Below are 18943 nucleotides of genomic sequence, written 5' to 3' on the forward strand. Positions count from 1 at the left end.
GAGCTCACCATGCTCCATGGAATGAGCCAGTCACAAAGGGACAAACACCGGCTGCTTCTGCTCACACAAGTTCCCTGGAGGAGTCGCGTCGTGGCCGAACGAAGGAACTGGAGCGGTGGGGGCCAGAGCTGGGGGGGGCAGGAGTCAGAGTCTCACGGGGACGGGACGCCAGTTTTGCAAGAGGAAAAGCTTGAGATGGACGCTGGTGGCGGTGGCACCGCAGCGAGACTGCAGTGGACGCGGCGAACTGTGCGCGTGAAGGCAAAGACGGCAGCTCCTGCTCAACGGGTATTTATCAGAATTAAAGATGATATAAAAGAGGTAAAACTTTAAATGATGCTGGAATTAAGAATATTAAACAAGATTCCATGAGCTCACATGCCCACAGACTGCTTCACTTGCTTATTTTAAACTAGTTTTAAGGTAATTTTATTTTAGCAAAGAAGAACGATATAGTTACTATAAATGGATTAAAATGTCTGGATAACTCTGAATGTTTGAAAAATTAAAATTACTTATTCTAAAATTTTGCTCCTTGGAAACTGCAAGAAATGTGTATATCTCTGGTCAATGAAACTGCAGTAGGGAGCCCAGGAAATCAGCCCCGGGTGTTTCTGAGGACCGGGGGCAGTCAGTCTCCGGGGAGCAGGGGGCGTGGAGGGCTATCGCGCTCCTGGTGGGATGGGGAACACTAGAGCTTCCTGGGGCATTTCCCCACGGACGGTCTCCAGTGTTGTTGGCGCTTGTATCTGGAAGAGTTCTAGAAGCATCCTGATTCTTCTGGGGCTCAAGAAAGGCTTGGTTCTGGGGTCTCTGGAGGCAGGTACATCTCTGAGGAATCGTGTGAGGGTGACTGGATGCTGTCCCCGCTGGACAGTCCTCTGGTGGTGGAGGGAGCCCAGAAGCCAAGGAGTGTGTGAGGGTGGAGGCCCCAGCAGAGGCTGGCTCCCCCAGCAAAGCTGGGGAGCAACCACCAGAAGGCCAGGGCTTAGGACCAGCACGGCTGCGTTCCCAACAGCCCAGTGAAGTCTCCCTGTCTCTCTCACCCTCCTCTCTCTGCAAAGACTAAATTATGAACGAAATACTAGATTATTTTTTATTGAAGAACATTCTATTCTAACTTGACCAGATTCTGTGCAGAGGTGTTGGACACCATTTCCATTTTTCCAGGGCAGGGAATCCCCAGCAAGGAGTAGGTGGGCCGCAGCTGTGAGGGTGGCTCAGATGGGCAGGTGGTGTAGACACTGCCGGCGTCTCTCAGGTCGAGGACCCAGACTCAGGCCATGCTCTGGCCCAGGCGGTGCCCAGCCCGTGGGTCAGCATCACTGGGCCTGAAACAGCTGAAGCTTGCCGTCCAAGGTGGCTGTGACGAGCTGCAATGGAAATAAAACACGTGTGACTTCCATCCCCTTTTATTACATGAGACGCCTGCAGGAGAATCAGCTCATGGCGGACGTTTTCCTTATGGACATTTCATAGACCACAGAGCAAAAGCGTCTGTGTGTACAGCACGTTCTGTGCTTATGCTTGATTAATCCAAACTACATTCCGGGGCCATTCTAACATTTGTGAGAGCTGCGGTCAGAGTTAGTCCGTCTACACTACCCAGAGGGGACAGGGCATCCGGCTCAATGTCCCATCGTCCCAACCAACCACAGAGCTCAGGGACCAGAGGCATCTGGTGGGCGGCCTGAGGTCACTGGGAGGAGGCGGCCCATGGAAGGGACCAGAACTCCATGGGCCCGTGCCCCGGCCCTCACCCAGGCCTGCCTGGCAGGGGCAGGAGGCTGGGTCAGGATCCAGAGCCAGGTGCCTGGCTGCCCCCCAACCCTGCTCTTCCCTGGGGCTGTTTCCAGGGGCAAATTCAGCAGAGGCCAGCCAGCCTTCAGTCCCATGCCTGTGGGCTCCAGCTGCCCATAGACTGGGGTCGGGGTGGTGGGTAACAACACAGCCGGAGGCTCAAGTCCAAGGTCAGGGCGCAGCTTGGCTCTGCTGAGGCCACTTCCCGTCTGGCCGCCAGGGCGCTCACCATGTGCTCACGTGCCCTTCCACCCCTCCTGCGCCTGGAGGCTCTCTCTCTCCTAGGAGGCCACTCCCACGGGGGCGGACCCCACCCCGGGGCTCATTCAGCTCTTCCCACAAATTCAGCCACAGCAGGGGTAGGGCTTCACCACATGAACTTGGCGGGGCGCGGCGGGGCGGGGCGGGGCAGGGCAGGGCAGGGGCGTGAAGAGCAGGGCACAGGGGTGGCCCCCCCACGCCTGCTCCCCGCCTGCTCCCCGCTTTCCTTCTCTGTCTCCTGACTCCACGTCCACCCAGCCTGAGCTCCTGCAGAAACGACTGAACCGAACCTCGGCCAGTGCCCACACGGTCAGAACCTAGAAGAACTTGGACCAGACCGTGCGGGGCCCCGAGCTTCACCAAGAGCACCACCGGGCGCTGGAGCCCAGTCTCACCAGGACAGCGGTGTGCCCTTTACCAGGCGATTCCAGCAACAGGTAAATGTGGGGGCCAAACACACGAGCCGGGGTCCCTGCGGAGCCTGAGCGGGGTCCCTGCCAGGAGCCACTGACAGCCGAGAACCCATCCCCGCTCCACGTGGTGCCGTGAGTCCAGGTCACAAGGCTGTGCAGAGGCCCCAGACACCTCCTGAGCTCACGGCCCCCTCCCGAGGTCACTGCCCCCTCCGAGGCCCCAGGCCCCCGCCCGAGCTCACGGTCCCTCCTGAGCTCACGGCCCCCTCCTGAGCTCACGGCCCCCCTCTCGAGCTCACGGCCCCCTCCCGAGGTCACTGCCCCCCTCCAGAGGCCCTGGCTGGCTTCCATGTTCTCATCACACCAGCACAGGCTCATCCCAGACCCCCAGCTGTCTCTTTTCCCCAAAGAAAGTGGATTTTGTTATTTTAAACAATACAACGCCAGGGGGCTTCCCTGGTGGTCCAGGGGCTAAGCCTGCACTCTCAATAGGAGGCCCCGGGCCCGATCCCTGTTCGGGGACTAGATCCCACATGTTGCAACCAGAGGTCTGCAGGGTCCCCACTCAGGCAGCGCAGCCTAAAGAAGCACATACTCTAAAATGACACGCGGACAGGACTGCTTTCCTCAGCCTGATCAGAGAAGAAATGAGTGGAGTGGTTTCCATGGAGAGGCCGGGGAAGCGCTATGGGTCCATCGCTTGAATATTCTGTCAGTGGAAGCAGATTTTCATGGCAGGGGCCAGAGGAACCTGAACCTGCTGGGTGGGTGTCCCCTTTCCCAAGTCCCTTGACAGAGAGCTAATGCTAGCAGCCTCTGCCTCGTGCAGCCAGCGGTCACTCCCATACGCATCGTGCACAGGCCTGCAGCTCTGGCATTTCTAGGCGCCCTGTAGTGGCCTTGAATCTGCGCTGAAATTCTGTACTTAATACGTTGCTGTGTCTAAGGCCACCTGGATTTCACAATGTAACTTCAAATCCAACGAAGGCATACTTGTCCTGCTGTGACACCCATCTGTCTCTCAGGCGACATAAAATCTGGATCAGCCCTGGAGCCTTCTCTTCATTCACACACAAGCTGAGCACCTCACTGTGGCCGCCTCTGCCCCTGCAGGCGCCGCTGTGCTGGGCTGGTCCTGACCACACCCCCTGCAACCAGGCCACCTGGGCCTCAGCTCCAGCCTCATGTGTCCACCCTCCTTCCAGCCCTTCTTCCTGAGTTAGCACGTTACGCCCTTCAGTATTACGGTCAAGAATTTGAACAACTCCATCAGCCGTCTCAAGGTCAAGTTGACTTTGATCTTGGCTGCAGTATTCCTTGTTTACAGCCGTATTAACAATGTCTACAGTGGTGGGGCAGACAGGCCTTCAGAGTTCCCAGAGTCACATGGGGTGCAGAAATTACACAAAAACCCTGATACCCTGGCCCTGGGACCAGAGGTGCTTTGGAGATGGTGCTGTGACCCAGCCCCAGGGGTCCTGAGCAGACTGGAGCCGAGAATCAAACAGAGGCCCACCAGCAGGGCCTTGACCCCCTCCTTACAAATGCCCCATCTCAGCCAGCTCAGGACTTAAAGCACTGAACACTGAATTGTGTATGAACTACCAAAATTGAATTCTCTCAGCCTAGAGGCTGGAAGACCAAGGCCTGGGGACCATAGTAACCTGAACTGAAGCTGACAGTCAGATCTGGGCCTGAGGATGTGAACTGTTCTAGAGCGACAACTTAGCTCTTACTTCACATAAAAAGCTAAAAGAAAAATCTCACACTGGGGCAGAATTGCTCTCGTTCACAAGTCCCAAAATAAATTTATGCTCATGAGCATCTGTCAAGTTTATTTTAAAATTTCTCTTGAATTGGATTATATCAGAGACGATGGGAAACCACACATATCTGGGGTAAACACACACACACACACACACACACACACACACAACAAAACTCAGTCTGCAAAACATGGCTACAAATCTCATCCCAATAGCATCTTAACAATCCTTTCTTAGAACTTAACATTAACATTAATCCCTTCTTAGAACTGATCTTGAAACCATATAAACAATTTTCAGATAGCAGTAGCACTGCTATTCCCAGACTCTTGAACCATTAAGAAAAGGGAAAAGCAACAAAATCCAGTGGATAAATGTATGAGATCGTAATCACCTGAATGTTGTTCAAATTTGGCAGGAATTAAGCTCTGAGTGTCTTTTTCCAGTAGTCATGGTGAAAGATGGACCATTAAGAAGGCTGGGCACTGAAAAATTGATGCTTTCAAACTGTGGTGCTGGAGAAGACTCTTGAGAGTCCCTTGGACTGCAGTATCAAACCAGTCCATCCTAAAGGAAATCAGCCCTGAATATTCATTGGAAGGACTGATGCTGAAGCTGAAGCTCCAATACTTTGGCTACCTGATGAGAAGAACTGACTCATCTGAGAAGACCCTGACACTGGGAAAGACTGAAGGCAGGAGGAGACGGGGACGACAGAGGATGAGATGGTTGGATGGCATCACCAACTCGATGGACATGAGTTTGAGCAAGCTCCGGGAGCTGGTGAAGGACAGGGAGGCCTGGCGTGCTGCAGCCCATGGGGTTGCAGAGTCGGACGGGACTGAGTGACTGAACCGCCTCTGAATGCTGGGTCTCCTTGCACGTGGAGCACATGCTGCATGAACCCTGGTGCCTGCGCTGGTCCCTCTGGAGCAAGAGGCTGGAGAGGTCAGGGGCCGGAGAGGTCAGGGGCCGGAGAGGTCAGGGGCAGCAGGGTGGGTGCAGGGCCTCGTGGGAAGCAGAGCTGCAGGACAGCGCCTGACTGAGCTCCAGAGGACGCATTCTAAAACCCGTGCGAACATGACATGAGTCCCTTTGAAGCCTGGTGGCAAAGTGCAACCCCGGATCAGGGAAAGGAAAACACTCCTGACTCACCTGCAAGGAGGACGGGACAGTGGCTGTGAGAACACCGGGGGGACACGGATGGCTCTTCCGGTTGCTGGGACAGAAGCCCAGCTTGGACTGGCTCAACAGAAAGGCATTCTGTTCTGTGTTATGGGATGTCTGACTTTACCTGAAGCAGGGGTACTGATTTCACCAGCGTGTGCTGCAAACCCGAGGGCAGTTAGTGTGAAGGTTGTAACAAGTCTGAGGCTTTCCCACAATGCAGGAATATATATAGTCGAGCAGGCAAGAAAATAAGGGCAAAAATGAAAAAAAGGCAGATAGTCAGGGTGGTAAGTCCATGAGGCACACTCTGTCAGCCTCAGGACATCGCTGGTTTCTATTTTCAGAAGGTGAGGGACTTGGGCTTTAACGGTCATGGACGCAGAAGGCAAGGGCTTGGGATCTCGGGAAGGGAGCTGGGACCGAGGACGCTGAGTGAAATGTGGCCCAGAAAGACCACCCATATGCCCACGGAGACGAGCCTGTCTTAGCTCGAGGTAAGGAAATCGCCTCGCAAATCCTTAACCACAGGACTGCTCTTGCAGTTTTAGCTTATGCTACCTGACACAGGATGTCGGATCAAAGACGCTTACGAAAAAGAAAAATGTGGTCTTGGCTGGGAAGACTCAGAGCACTTCTCAGGGCAAGCCAAGGCCCTCTTAAACCATTTCTTTAACTAAAGTCATGCAAAACCCTCAAGGATAAACTGTGATCAAGGTCATCTTTGAAAGTTTCCTGTCAAGTAGAACTGGTGGACACAAAACCATCAGAAATGGATACAAAGGCTTTAGACAACAGAGTCATGTCATACACAGCCTTTGAATCAATGTGTTTAAAGTGAAACCTAACGAGGGTATAAGACACTGCAGTGAAGAATGGAAAGATTGAAAAGAACCAAAGTGAAACTAGAAATAAATGTAGTTACCGATGAGTTAGAGGTGGTGAGCCCAGTCCCGCTCAGTGCACTCGCTCAGTCGTGTCCGACTCTCTGAGACCCCACAAGCTGCGGCATGCCAGGCCTCCCTGTCCATCACCGACTCCTGGAGTTCACCCAAACCCATGCCTATCGAGTCGGTGATGGCATCCAGCCATCTCATCCTCTGTCGTCCCCTTATCCTCCTGCCCCCAATCCCGTCCAGCATCAAGGTCTTGTCAAATGACTCAGCTCTTCGCATCAGGTGGCCAAAGTATTGCAGTTTCAGCTTCAGCATCAGTCCTTCCAATGAACACCCAGGACTGATCTCCAACCAGGATGGACTGGTTAGATCTCCTTGCAGTCCAAGGCACTCTCAAGAGTCTTCTCCAGCACCACAGTTCAAAAGCATCAATTCTTCGGTGCTCAGCTTTCTTTATAGTCCAACTCTCACATCCATACAATTAGGATGGGGTGAGGCAAAATCAAGAATACCAACACACAGTGACTGCGAGATGCAGCTAGAATCAAGCATCACTGTTTCAAGTATTACTCATTTTAGGGTTTTAAGTATTACTGTCAGCTATTGGTCATTAATTTTGTCATGGTGTTCATCACTGAAAATAACTTTTAACTTTGATGAAAATAAATTCATCAAAATTTTTTGTCTACTGTTTTATACTTTCCAGGTTTTGTTTTAAAAGTCTTTCCCAAGCATAGGTCACAATGCCCTTTTCCTATGATTTATTGTACTTACTTATAGTTTTACCTTTCAAATTTAAATAGTTACATCATTAGATGTGTGCATGTTTAAATAAAAAGAGCTTAATTTTTCTCAAAATAGCCAGTTTTTCCTTAAACATTGTACCAAATAATCGACCTTTCCCCACAGTTCTGTGGTGTCATATTTAGTAAGTTCCCAATATCTCTGAAATTTCCTATACATTCCTCTGGCCTTATTTCAGTTATTGAGCCAATAACTCATGGTTTTCATTTTTATGGTTTTGAAGTATTTCTCATTATCTAATAGGGAAAACATGAAGTTGACTTAGCCTTTTATGTATCTTTTTCCCCCAATATATGTGTTTTGGAATAAGATCCCTGAGTGGTACTGGAACTTTGATTGAGACTGCAATAAATTGATAAATTAGTGAAGAATTTGCAATCTCATAATCTTAGGCTGTAACTTAAATTACGGAAGGATATAAAATGCTATTTAGCTCTTCTATGCAGCTTGTTAGCATTTCTAAATTTTTTCCATGATCTTTTTGTGTGTGATTAAGCTCATAGATATTTTCAAGTGTTATCTGCCATAAATGGCAACCCACTCCAGTGTTCTTGCCTGGACAATCCCAGGGATGGGGGAGCCTGGTGGGCTGCCGTCTATGGGGTCGCACAGAGTCGGACACGACTGAAGGGACTTAGTAGTAGTATCTGCTATAAAAAGGAAATCTTATTTATATTTATTTATATTTGTTAGTTATTATTGGTGTATTGACCGATGTTACTAGTTATTACATTTAATAACCATGAAAACTCGTATTAGTTCTAACAGCTTAATGATTCTACTGCGTTAGTTTTTCCAGTTAAGTGAATGAGATAATCTGCAAATACAAGGCCTCTTTCTTCCTTCAAGCCCTTTCACTCTGTTTCCCTCTCCTTGTCTTATGAGCCGCGATCTCCAATACTGTGTTAGATGTTGTCGGAGCAGTTGCTCTTGCCGTGTGCTCCATCATCAAGAGATGTTTCCAAAATCTGTCCCTTACGTTTAGTATTTGCTCTGAGTTTTGCCAAATAACCTATACTATTCTTACATTGCTAGAGTTCCTTTTAATCTTAAAGTAGTGGATATGAATGTTCTTTCTGCATCTACTGAGACAATACAAAATATTTTCTCTTATTCAAGTAGTGAATTAAGACCTTAGACCTTCTAATGTGGAACCAATCTTGCATTTGGGGATAAATCTTAATCAAGAAGTATTTTTAAGTTCACAGTGGAATTCAGTGGCTCTTGTTTTATTAAGGATTCACACAGATTTACTCATAACTGAAATGGGTCCATAATCACTTTTGTTTTATATTCAGCTGGGGGGATAAAATAATAAATACCCTACTGTCACTGTGAACCAAGTGGAGTTCTTACACATCCGTAGCTGCTGGGAACGCCAGATTGCAGAGTCATGTGGAAAACGGTTTCTTATAAAGTAAAACATACATTTAATATATGACCCAGAAATCTCAGATATAAGTATGGATCCATCCTAAAGGAAATCAGTCCTGGGTGTTCATTGGAAGGACTGATATTGATGCTGAAACTCCAATATTTTGGCTACCTGATGCGAAGAGCTGACTCATTAGAAAAGACCCTGATGTTGGGAAAGATTGAGGGCAGGAGGAGAAGGGGATGACAGAGGAGGAGATGGTTGGATGGCATTAATGGACATCTCTATGGACATGGGTTTGGGTGAACTCCGGGAGTTGGTGATGGACAGGGAGGCCTGGTGTGCTGCGATTCGTGGGGTCGCAAAGAGTCAGACTCAACTGAGCGACTGAACTGAACTGAAGAAAAATAAAAATATATGCTGGCCCAAAGAGCTGTTCATGAATGCTTCTGTAGCTATATTCATAATAGACTAAAACTCAGACAACCAAAATATCCACACCTGGTGACTGCGTATACAAAGTGTGATAGCCATACGATGGAGCTCACTGCTGGTAGGTGCGACAATATGAAGAGGTCTCAAACGGCACTAGGCAAAGTAGAAGAATCCACACACTCAGCACACATTGTGCTATCCAATGCATTGACTTCCTGAAGAGACACGTAGGGATAGAAATCCGTGACCAGGATGGGAAGGGCGTGCTCACTGCAAAGGGGCTCAGGAGACCTTGAATGAGAGGAATGCTATTCAACACCGTGTGGTGGGATCTGGGGAGCGAGAGATCCTCTAGGCATTTTAATGCCTGAAACATTAAAAAAGACTTACGTCACACCCTTATGTGCGTACAGGGCAGCAATCCTGCAAAGCGATTACTAACAACCAGCTGAGAAAGAAGCAGGGGTGTCATTCTAGCAGCAACCGAAGAACACAGGAGAGACAGGCCGGGGTTCTAGTCTCCAAGGGCAGACATGTGCTCACGCCCGGCGCACACGGAGCTGTGACTCTGCTTCTCCCAGTGCAGGCTGCTGAGATGCTCGGCGTTTCCACTCATTGCTCTCCCCGTAATCACGGCCATCACGTAGCCTCCACGTGCCTGATATCCCGAGGAGACAAGCTTTTCAACGGCTCCTTTCTGTCACTGTTCCCACAAACTCTGAGACTCGTTTCTTCATTCACTGAGAACTGTCTTCCACGTTTGTGACAAGTGGGGCAAATCGCACTGCCCTGCCTACAACATTTTATTGTGTAAACAGATATGAAAATAGCCGCTTTACCCTAGAATCACGTTTCTCTAGAAGCGTCACACTCTCCCTGTTCCCACATGGAGCACACAGCCCGTGGAGGTAGAAGGCGGCAGAGTTGGGTTCTGGGTGCAGGCTGGGTCCGGCGCTGGGGCATGACCCTGGTGCTGTGCCCTCCTAGCGGGGCCGCACAAGCTCGCCTGCCTCGGCATTCCCATCCAGGCAACAGGGTCGTGCGTGCTAAGTCGCTCAGCTGAGTCCAGCTCTGTGCAACCCTATGGACTGTAGCCTATTAGACTCCTTTGTCCATGGGATGCTCCAGGCAGGAATACTGGAGCAGACTGCCGTGTCCTGCTCCAGGGGATCGTCCGGACCCAGGGATCGAACCCACATCACTTAGGTTTCCTGCACTGACAGGCGGGTTATTTACCATGAGTACCACCTGGGAAGCCCAACAGGGACAAGGTTACAGAATCCTGTCCACCCTGACTGTTCTATCCATCACTGGGGATGAGAACAGCTTCCATGTCAGAGACGCTGAGGACTAGGTATGGGAAATTCTCTTGCTTTAGAACGTATCACCTCCTCCGGGACAGCCAGGACTGTCTCCTACACTCCGGTTTGAATGTGAGAGGTGCCGTGGTGTGTGCTGAGCTCCATGCGCAAGCTGAAAGGAAGCATTTCAGAGGGGGGGTGGGTCACCAGCCTGCAAGCAGCAGGCAAGGCCTGGTCCAAAGTACACACTCAGTCCTCTGCTGACCCGTCAGAAGTCAGACGGGCCTTTCCGGCCTTCAGCTGCTGTGAGAGCTCTGATTACAGAGCCGACTTGCTTGTTGCGGGGGTGAACCCTGTAAGTGAGGTCCTCGGTTGACCTCCGTTGACCTCGGTTGGCTGGAACTAGGAGAAAGTGATTAACGAGAATAACCAAATGCAAGGCATAACATCGTGCCGATAAGATCCACGTTTCCAGCATTCTGCTCTCCCGCACGGATCCGGCCTAAGATGCCATCTCTTTGTGGCCTGCCTGCGCGGTTATCTGCAACCCATCCTTTCACTGGATGTCTTTCCTAGACATCAATAAATCCCCAAACTCAAGAGCATCTTTGCAAAAGGAGGAAAAAGAAAACTGTCGCATTTCTTCTGAGCAGCGAGTATGAGTGAGTCTCCATTTCGGTCATGTTTCATAGGTTGGAGTTTTAAGGACAATTAATGAAAAACACCACAAAAGAAGCATGTTTAGTCTAATTCGCTTAAAACTCTTAGATATGAAAATGGTTCTGACAGCTGAACCCTTTCACTTCCAGAGACTCAAGGTCTGAGCTCCTCAGAAAACCCATCTCTACCTCCCTGCTGGAAGTGATGGGCCCGCAGGAACGCTGGAGGGGGGTGCACCTTCCAGGCCCTGTGACACGGGCCAGGGATGGGGGCGTGTGGCTCATTAACACCACACCCAGCAGCACAGACGCCAGGGGAGAGAGGCCCCAGCTCGCCGCTGGCGGGAGGAGAGGAGGCGTATCACCGTTCAGCTGTGGGCCCTGGGTCCCGGCCTAATTGAAGCCCGGGTGTGTCTGTGCCAGGATGAATCAGCCGCCAGGCCCTCCGGCATGCCGCTGTTTGTCTTGGGCCGAAGGGAGCCAGGAGGCGCTTGCTTACATGCTCTGGGAGACCCTGTGGTAGACGAGGGGGCAGGTCTGAAATCTCCGCAAAAAATTTAGTGTTCAGCCCCATCCATCAAAAGAAGAAATTTACAAATGACAACAGACTTTCAAATGTTCTCTGAAGCAGAATTTTAAAATTATAGTCAATGATGTGCTGTCCAATTACTGCAAATATGCCAGCTTACAAGGAGCAAGGAGCAGTGCGCGGACGGTCTGCTCACAGTCGATGGACGGCCCCTCCGTAGGGGCAGTGTCACGCGTCGGCTTTGGTCTTTTCTAATCCACTGTTAGAACCCCCTCATCCTGCGATGCTTCTGGACTTGCTCGGGGAGCCAGAACAGAGCCGAAAGGAGACCTCGCCAACTCTCTTCCCCTTTTTTAGCCTTGTACAAAACCTTAGAGGCTAATGTAGACTAAAATTAAGACCACGGATGAAGCAACCTAAATGTCCACGGGCAGAGCAATGTGGCACATACATACGATGGAATAGTCCTTAGCCATAACAAAGAATGAAATGACGCCATCTGCAGCAACACGGATGGACCTAGAATATCCGCTTCAGACTAAGGGAAGCCAGCCAGCCAGACAAGTATCGTACAGTATCACTTAGACGTGCACTCTAATCGGTGCAAACTAACGTCTGTGAGACCTTAGTCTCTTTACTGCTCAGGCAGTAAAGAATCTGCCTGCAATGCAGGAGACCCGGGTTCCATGCCTGGGTTGGGCAGACCCCCTGGAGAATGGAATGGCAACCCGGTCCAGGATTCTTGCCTGGAGAATCCCATGGACAGAGGAGCCTGGCGGGCTACGGTCCATGGGCTGCAAGAGTCAGACACGACTGAAGTGACTTGGCGTGCATAAGGGAGACACAAGGAGACACAGGTTTGATCCCTGGCTCAGGAGGACGCCCTGGAGAAGAAAACGTTGACGCACCCCAGAATTCCTGCCTGGGAAATCCCACGAACAGAGGAGCCTGGCAGGCTGCAGCCCAGGGGTTTGCGAGAGTTGGACACGACTGAGCAACTAAGCCACCACCACCATTTGTGACACGCGAGACACACACAGAGGCAGAGGCGCTGACAGCAGCTGCTTCCGTGTCAGCGCTTAACCTCCCCAGCCTCGCCTTCCTCAGGAAGCACTCCAGCAAACTGACCTGGTTTCGGAGCTTAAGGGACATCAATACCCTGACACTGTAAACTTCTGTACAGAAGACACTTTTATGCCCATATTATTTCTTGCGTTTCCCTCTGTCAAACCCTCCACAAAACCCCTGCCTCTGCTTCTGTTTATACATCACCCTTCAGTTGGGCCACAGGATTTGGGAGGTGAAGGAAACCTTAAAAACACAAACTGGATTTTCCTGACACCAACAGGAGGCATCTCCACCTGCTGTGACGTTGCAGAGCTGGCTGGGGAAGGGGTCCCCGCCTCACAGGCCGAGCAGCTCCCCCAGGCCTCCGCAGGCGCTGCTGTGAACCCCAGGACCCTAACTGGCTGGGAGACTGCAGCCCCGGCCGAATCCTTCAGCAACATCTCCACACAGGAGCTGTGCCTTCATGGAAGCAGTAAGCGCAAGGATTTCGTCTGGATTAAAGGCCTCAGACTGGCTCACATTTGAAAGTGCTGGCTTCAGGCCCTCTCGGCAGAGAAGGGCTCGAGAGGGCGCCGACGACCCTCGCTGCCGCCCAGACGGCCACTGCTGTGTCACAGGTTTCAGGAAGGCAACTCCCCCGACGAAGCATCGCCCCCCGCGGTGAGTGACCAGCCTCTCCTGCGGGCGCGGCGCCCGGGTCAGATCGCGGCCGCTGCAGCCGCCGTCCTGACCGTCCAGGCCTCACGCAGGGCCCCTGGCTCAGGTCACACTCCTGGTCGAGGAGCCCGGGGTTCCCGGGGCGGGTCTGGGCGGTGGTTTCTGAAATCGCTGCCGGCGGCCCGCGGCGAGCCAAGGCCCAGCTCTCCGAAGGCTTGCATGCTGTCATCTCCTTACTCCTCCAGCGCCTCTAATCCAGGATAAACATTCCCACGTCCTTCCAGTTTGCCGAGGCCCACATGTGGAAAAGTTTTGTGGGCGGCCTCTGGCTTCTCCGGGTGAATGTTCCCGTAACTCGGCCCCAGCTCCGCGCACTGGGGAGGGCTCTGGCCCCGGGGGGCTCTGTGGACAGGTCTGCACCCAGACGGCGTGGTGCTGAACCGAGGGCCCAGGGACAAGCGCATCCGGAACCGGCCCCTCGGCGGCCTTCCGAGACCAGCCTGGGGCAGGGTCCGCAAGCATGGGGCATTCCACGGGACAGTCGGCGGCGGGACGTCCCCAGCCCAGGCGTCCTGGCGAGGACGGGACTCCAGCGGTCCTGCCCTCCCACCTGAAGCACCCCGGTATGGTTATTAGACCGAGTCTGATCCAGGAGCCGGGGGCTCCAGCGGGCCAGTGACAGCTTCCCCGTGATGGGCCAGGGACCCGCCGCTTTCTGCTTTCCACCCGGGGAGGCCCGCAGGGAGGGGGGCTGTTAACAGGTGGGTTTCACTCCAAGACACTTTAGGGTCTGCAGAGCGAGGCCGAGAGGGACGGAGCCTGCTGCTCGGGGTTGGCATGCAGGGTGTGGGGGGTTGATTGGGGAGCCCCAGGTGTAGACGGGATTAGGGTGCCAAAGGGTCTGGGTGCAGAGGACGCGGATGTCAGGGGGTCTGGGTGTGGGGGTGGGGGAGGCGTGTGGGGAGGAGGGGTCTCGGCGGTGTCTGGGTGGGTGGGGGTGGGAGGGGTCTGGGTTGGGGGTGGAGGCTGCTCTGACTCTCAAGACGCAGGGCTCAGGGTGCTTCCTGCTTGGAAAGAAAGGGTCCAGAAGTCTCCGGAGCCCACCCGCGTGGGTGTGAGCCAGCAGCTCAATAGCTCATGCAGACCCCAGCCCACGCGCCCACCCCACCATCCCACACTTGCAGACGTAGCCTCCCGCACAGACGCACAGACTTGCTTCAAGACCCTGCGGTGCCGCCTTATCCGATGTCTCCAGAGAAGCAGGACTCTCTTGGGCCGGAAATCTCCAGAGAGAGGAGCGTGCTGACCTTGACCACCTAAACTCCATCCATGTCAACGACAGGGTCCAAGCTCAGAAGCGAGACTCCCTCCCAGTGCATGACCGACTCTGGGGGCTGTTTCAAACTCTCCACACCGTCGCTGGCGACACACACACAGAACGCACCGCGGCATAAAAGCACTGGACTGAGATAATTACTCACATAGTTTTAGAAGTAGAGAATCTTCTGTCACAGAACCCAAGAATTCCGTTTTTGTTTTGAAAGAGAAAAAACTTACTGAACCAGAGTCACTGGTAGGAGGTCCTGCTCCACAGTCCTGCACTCAGGTCCCAGCAGACGCGGAAAGAGGAGACTGCAAAACCCAAATTCAGGGGCAGAGCAGTGGAGAGAGGGCATAGGAAAGACTGACCAAGCCTCTCAACCAAAAACAAGTCTGTGACTTAAAATTATAAACACGTTTAAATTGAACCCTGAGGCAGAGAGTTGATAACAGCTGGAAGATAAATGCATTCCAGATCAATTTGAAATAAATAAATGATAATGATAATTTAAAATATGTACGCTTCTAATCCACAAAGAGAGGGATGGACAATAGCAAAATGGAAAGCAAGAAATCGTCTTACAAACTGCGATGAAATATAAGAAGGTAGGTATGCTAAGGGACACACTGCAAATTAAAAATACTAGAAGAAGGTGCAGAATACTGCCTGCTGAGACAAAGCACATTTGAAAGAAGTTTATTAGCTATGATATTGAAGAACCATCCGAAATCCAGCTTAGAGAGGCCAGTTAAGTCAAAATCACAAAAGATCAGTTAAGAGACATGGATGATACTTTAAGAGTTTCAAAAACATATGCTGATGTATGGCAGAAATCAACATTATGGTGTAAAGCAATTCTCCTTCAGTTAAAAATAAATAAATTTTAAAAATATGTCTGAGAGAATCCAGAGCAAACAATAAAGGCAATTTGAGAGAAACAATATTTAAGAGGTAAAGGATGGCAAATTCCGTATCAGCAGCATTAGCTATCAGGAAGCAACAATATGTTCAAAGTGCTAATAGTGAAATTAATATGTTAATACCATAGCAACCTAAAAATGTACACCAAGCTAACCTATCATTTGAGAGTGATGGCAAAAAGGAAGACATTTTCAGATATACAAAGACCAAGAGATATTATCGCTTTCAATACCTCACTGAAAAAAATGATATTATCAAAAACAGTCTTTCAGCAAGAGAAGGTGACCTAGAGGAAGAAGCAAGATACAAGAAACAGACAGACACAGAGAGTGATCGAACTCTGGACAGCAACACAGCTCTCCACAGGACATCAGCCTCCTGAAGTCTTTTTCTTGTCCATGTAGAAACAGAGATATGGAGTAACCCCAGATTTTTTCATTAAACTGTATAACCAAGTATATGAATTACAATGTTAAGGGTAACAGTTAAAAGAGGAACTACATTCTTCAGATTCCAACCAACACTGAGAAAAATATTTAAAAACCAAACTTGCAGAGGCAGAAAGGGAAACAAAAGAATCAAAGTCCAATATGAAAAACAGCAAAACTCACTTGTAAACGTTTTATATCAGTAGCCCAAAATATCACGAATATAAGTTCTCCAGTTAAAAGGCAGCAACTACGAGCTTAAGAAATTCAGCTACAGAGACTGAGAGTGAGCACGGAGAAGCTGCGCCACGTGTGCATTACACGTGTGCATTACACGTGTGCATTACACGTGTGCATTAACGAGCATGAAGCCTGTTAGTGCCGTTGGCGTAAAAGAAAGTTAACTTAACTCCAAAAACCTAAGTAGGGAATAAAATTGAATGAAAAATAACGACACAAAGCAGAATCCTTGGGAGGATCACAAGCTTTACACACCAACTGCACCAGATGCCGAACGCAGAAGGAGACACTGGGGCGCAGACTGTGACTCACCCCCGTTATAAACCCTCAGGTCAAAGGCCCATGTATGTGAGCTTTAGAAGACCTGAAAAGGAGCGTCAGCTTTGACCCAAAAGATATGGCATAGTAGATACTAAGCAGAATCCTGTACATGTGATTCATGCATATTTTTTCCAGAAACACATGGAAGCAGGTTACTGTGCCAGGGGCTAGGTCAATATCGTACAAATCATAACCTTTGGAAATGATTCATCAGAAATCACATTTGGAAACATTTAAAAAATGCATTCCTAAGTAATTCATTGACTACAAAGGAATTTGTAACAGAAAATTTGCAAATAATTAAAAATTAAAGAAGTACTTCATGTCAAAACTGAAACAAAACTGATGTTTGAGAGAAATCTGTAGCTTTAAATGCAAATGTTAAGAGAGAAAAAAAGTCTGAAATAAATAAGTGAAGGATTCAACACCATAAGCAATAAGCTTAGAAAAGTACAACTGAATGACGCTAAGCGTAGACGGAAAGGAAGAGAGGCAAGAGCAAAGACGGAAGGGCAAGTTAGGAGACCCGAGCGAGCCCCAAGGCTGCTCCGCCGAAGTGGCTAGCGCTCCCACGCCCCTGCCTGCAGCAGCCGCACCTCGGAGGGGAAAGGAGACAGGCAGACACCCCTGAGACAGCAGCAGACACCCGGGGCCAGCTCAGGAGGATTCGCCCCTCTGCCTCGTGGTAGCTCTGTGACTCTCTCTCTGCAAAGCCCCACACTCAACCCGAACTCAACACACCCCCTCTCCCACCAAGTCTGCGAGAGTAATCACCACCTGTCTGCTCTCGATTATGTCTGTGGTGTATAGCATGTGGGCTTCTGTGCCTTTAAAAGGAAAGCTTGCTAACAAGCGAGGCAAAATTCGTTCAAAATGGTCCTAACAGGTTAGAAGTTCAGATATGGGGGAACTGGCAGGAAGCGTACTGACATGCAGATTTACTGTGAAATGCATCAAAAATCAGATGAGTGGATTAAGAGGAAGATAGATGGATAGTTATGTGATAAGCCAAATACAGTAAAATATCAATCATAGAATCTAAATAGTGGGAATTCAACTGCTTCCTGCAAACTCTCTCAACTTTGATTATATTAGAATAGGTTCATAATAATGTTGGACAGCGTAGCAGCCTCTGTCTTCGATGAAGGTATCTGGTTACCCACTCTTCACATCCGCTCAAAGCTTTGATGAAAATCAGTTCTTTTAGGCTTTGGAAACTCCGCCTTCTGCTCTCTGTAATTTCCCACAGATCCTCAGATGAGGCCTGTCAGCACAGACAGCATTGCGTGTCTGTCATTCACCACGACAGTGCCACCCGGGCTTCCACGTGACAGTGCCCAGGCCGCAGGTGAGCAGACTGGCCCTTGGCAGCCAACAGCGACTGTATGAAAACGTGTCAGCGCTAACTCTGTGAGTCAAGTTACTGTGGGGTCTTCTTCAGGCCCTGATGAGCTCTAGTTAGTTAAAACCACGTGCTCATAGTCAGGGTCTAGTGCCTTTCATGGGGTCTCTCTGGAGGGAGGAGGCAGTTAACGCGGAGTGACCTCCCGGTGAACCTGCGGCCCCCTGGATGAAACCACAACCCACACGCTGGAGCAGCAGCAGCGAGAGCCTCTGCCACAGACGGGCACACACATCGCCCCCGCGGGACGGGGCCGCTCACCCCCTGCTCAGTTCAGTTCACTGCAGTTGCTCGGTCGTGTCCGACTCTTTGCGACCCCATGGACTGCAGCACGCCAGGCTTCCCTGTCCATCACCAACTCCCTAGAGCTTGCTCAAACTCATGTCATCCATTCAAAGATGCCATCCAAACATCTCACCCTGTCGTCCCCTTCTCCTCTCGCCTTCCATCTTTCCCAGCATCAGGGTCTTTAGATGGTTCGTTTCACATCATGTGGCCGAAGTACTGAAGCTTCAGCCTCAATCAATATTCAGGACTGATCTCCTTTAGGACTGACTGCTTTGATTGCCTGCAGTCCAAGGGACTCTCAAGAGTCTTCTCCAACACCACAGTTCAAAAGCATCAATTCTTCGGCTCTCAGCCTTCTTCATGGTCCAACTTTCACATCCATACATGACTATGGGAAGAACCATAGCCTTGACTAGACGGACCTTTATCGGCAAAGTAATGGCTCTGCTTTTTAATATGCTGTCTAGGTTGGTCATAGCTTTTCTTCCAAGGAACAAGCATCTTTTAAATTTCACACTGCACTCACCATCTGCAGTGACTTTGGAACCCCCCCAAAATAGTCTCTCACTGTTTCCATTGTTTCCCCATCTATTTGTCATGAAGTGATGGGACTGGATGCCATCTTAGTTTTCTGAATGTTGAGTTTCAAGCCAGCTTTTTCACTCTCCTCTTTCGCTTTCAAGAGGCTCTTTAGTTCCTCTTCACTTTCTGCCGTAAGGGTGGTGTCATCTGCATATCTGAGGTTATTGATATTTCTCCCAGCAATCTTGTTTCCAGCTTGTGCTTCTTCCAACCCAGCATTTCTAATGATGTACTTACTCTGCATTAAAGTTAAATAAGCAGGGTCACAATATACAGCCTTGAATTACTCCTTTCCCAGTGTGGAACCAG

At 50.3% G+C, this 18943-nt stretch overlaps 1 protein-coding gene across 1 annotated transcript in view; it reads right to left on the bottom strand.

The window, feature by feature from the left end:
* Positions 1083 to 18943, bottom strand: part of WDR27 (WD repeat domain 27) — a 175578-nt gene continuing 157717 nt past the window's right edge. Inside the window, exon 24 of the mRNA XM_018053525.1 lies at positions 1083 to 1373. Within this exon, the coding sequence (XP_017909014.1) occupies positions 1323 to 1373 (51 nt within the window). The 3' untranslated portion in view covers positions 1083 to 1322. The remainder of the gene's footprint in view (positions 1374 to 18943) is intronic.

This window comes from Capra hircus, chromosome 9 (genome assembly GCF_001704415.2).
Source record: "Capra hircus breed San Clemente chromosome 9, ASM170441v1, whole genome shotgun sequence".
Lineage (NCBI taxonomy): Eukaryota > Metazoa > Chordata > Mammalia > Artiodactyla > Bovidae > Capra > Capra hircus.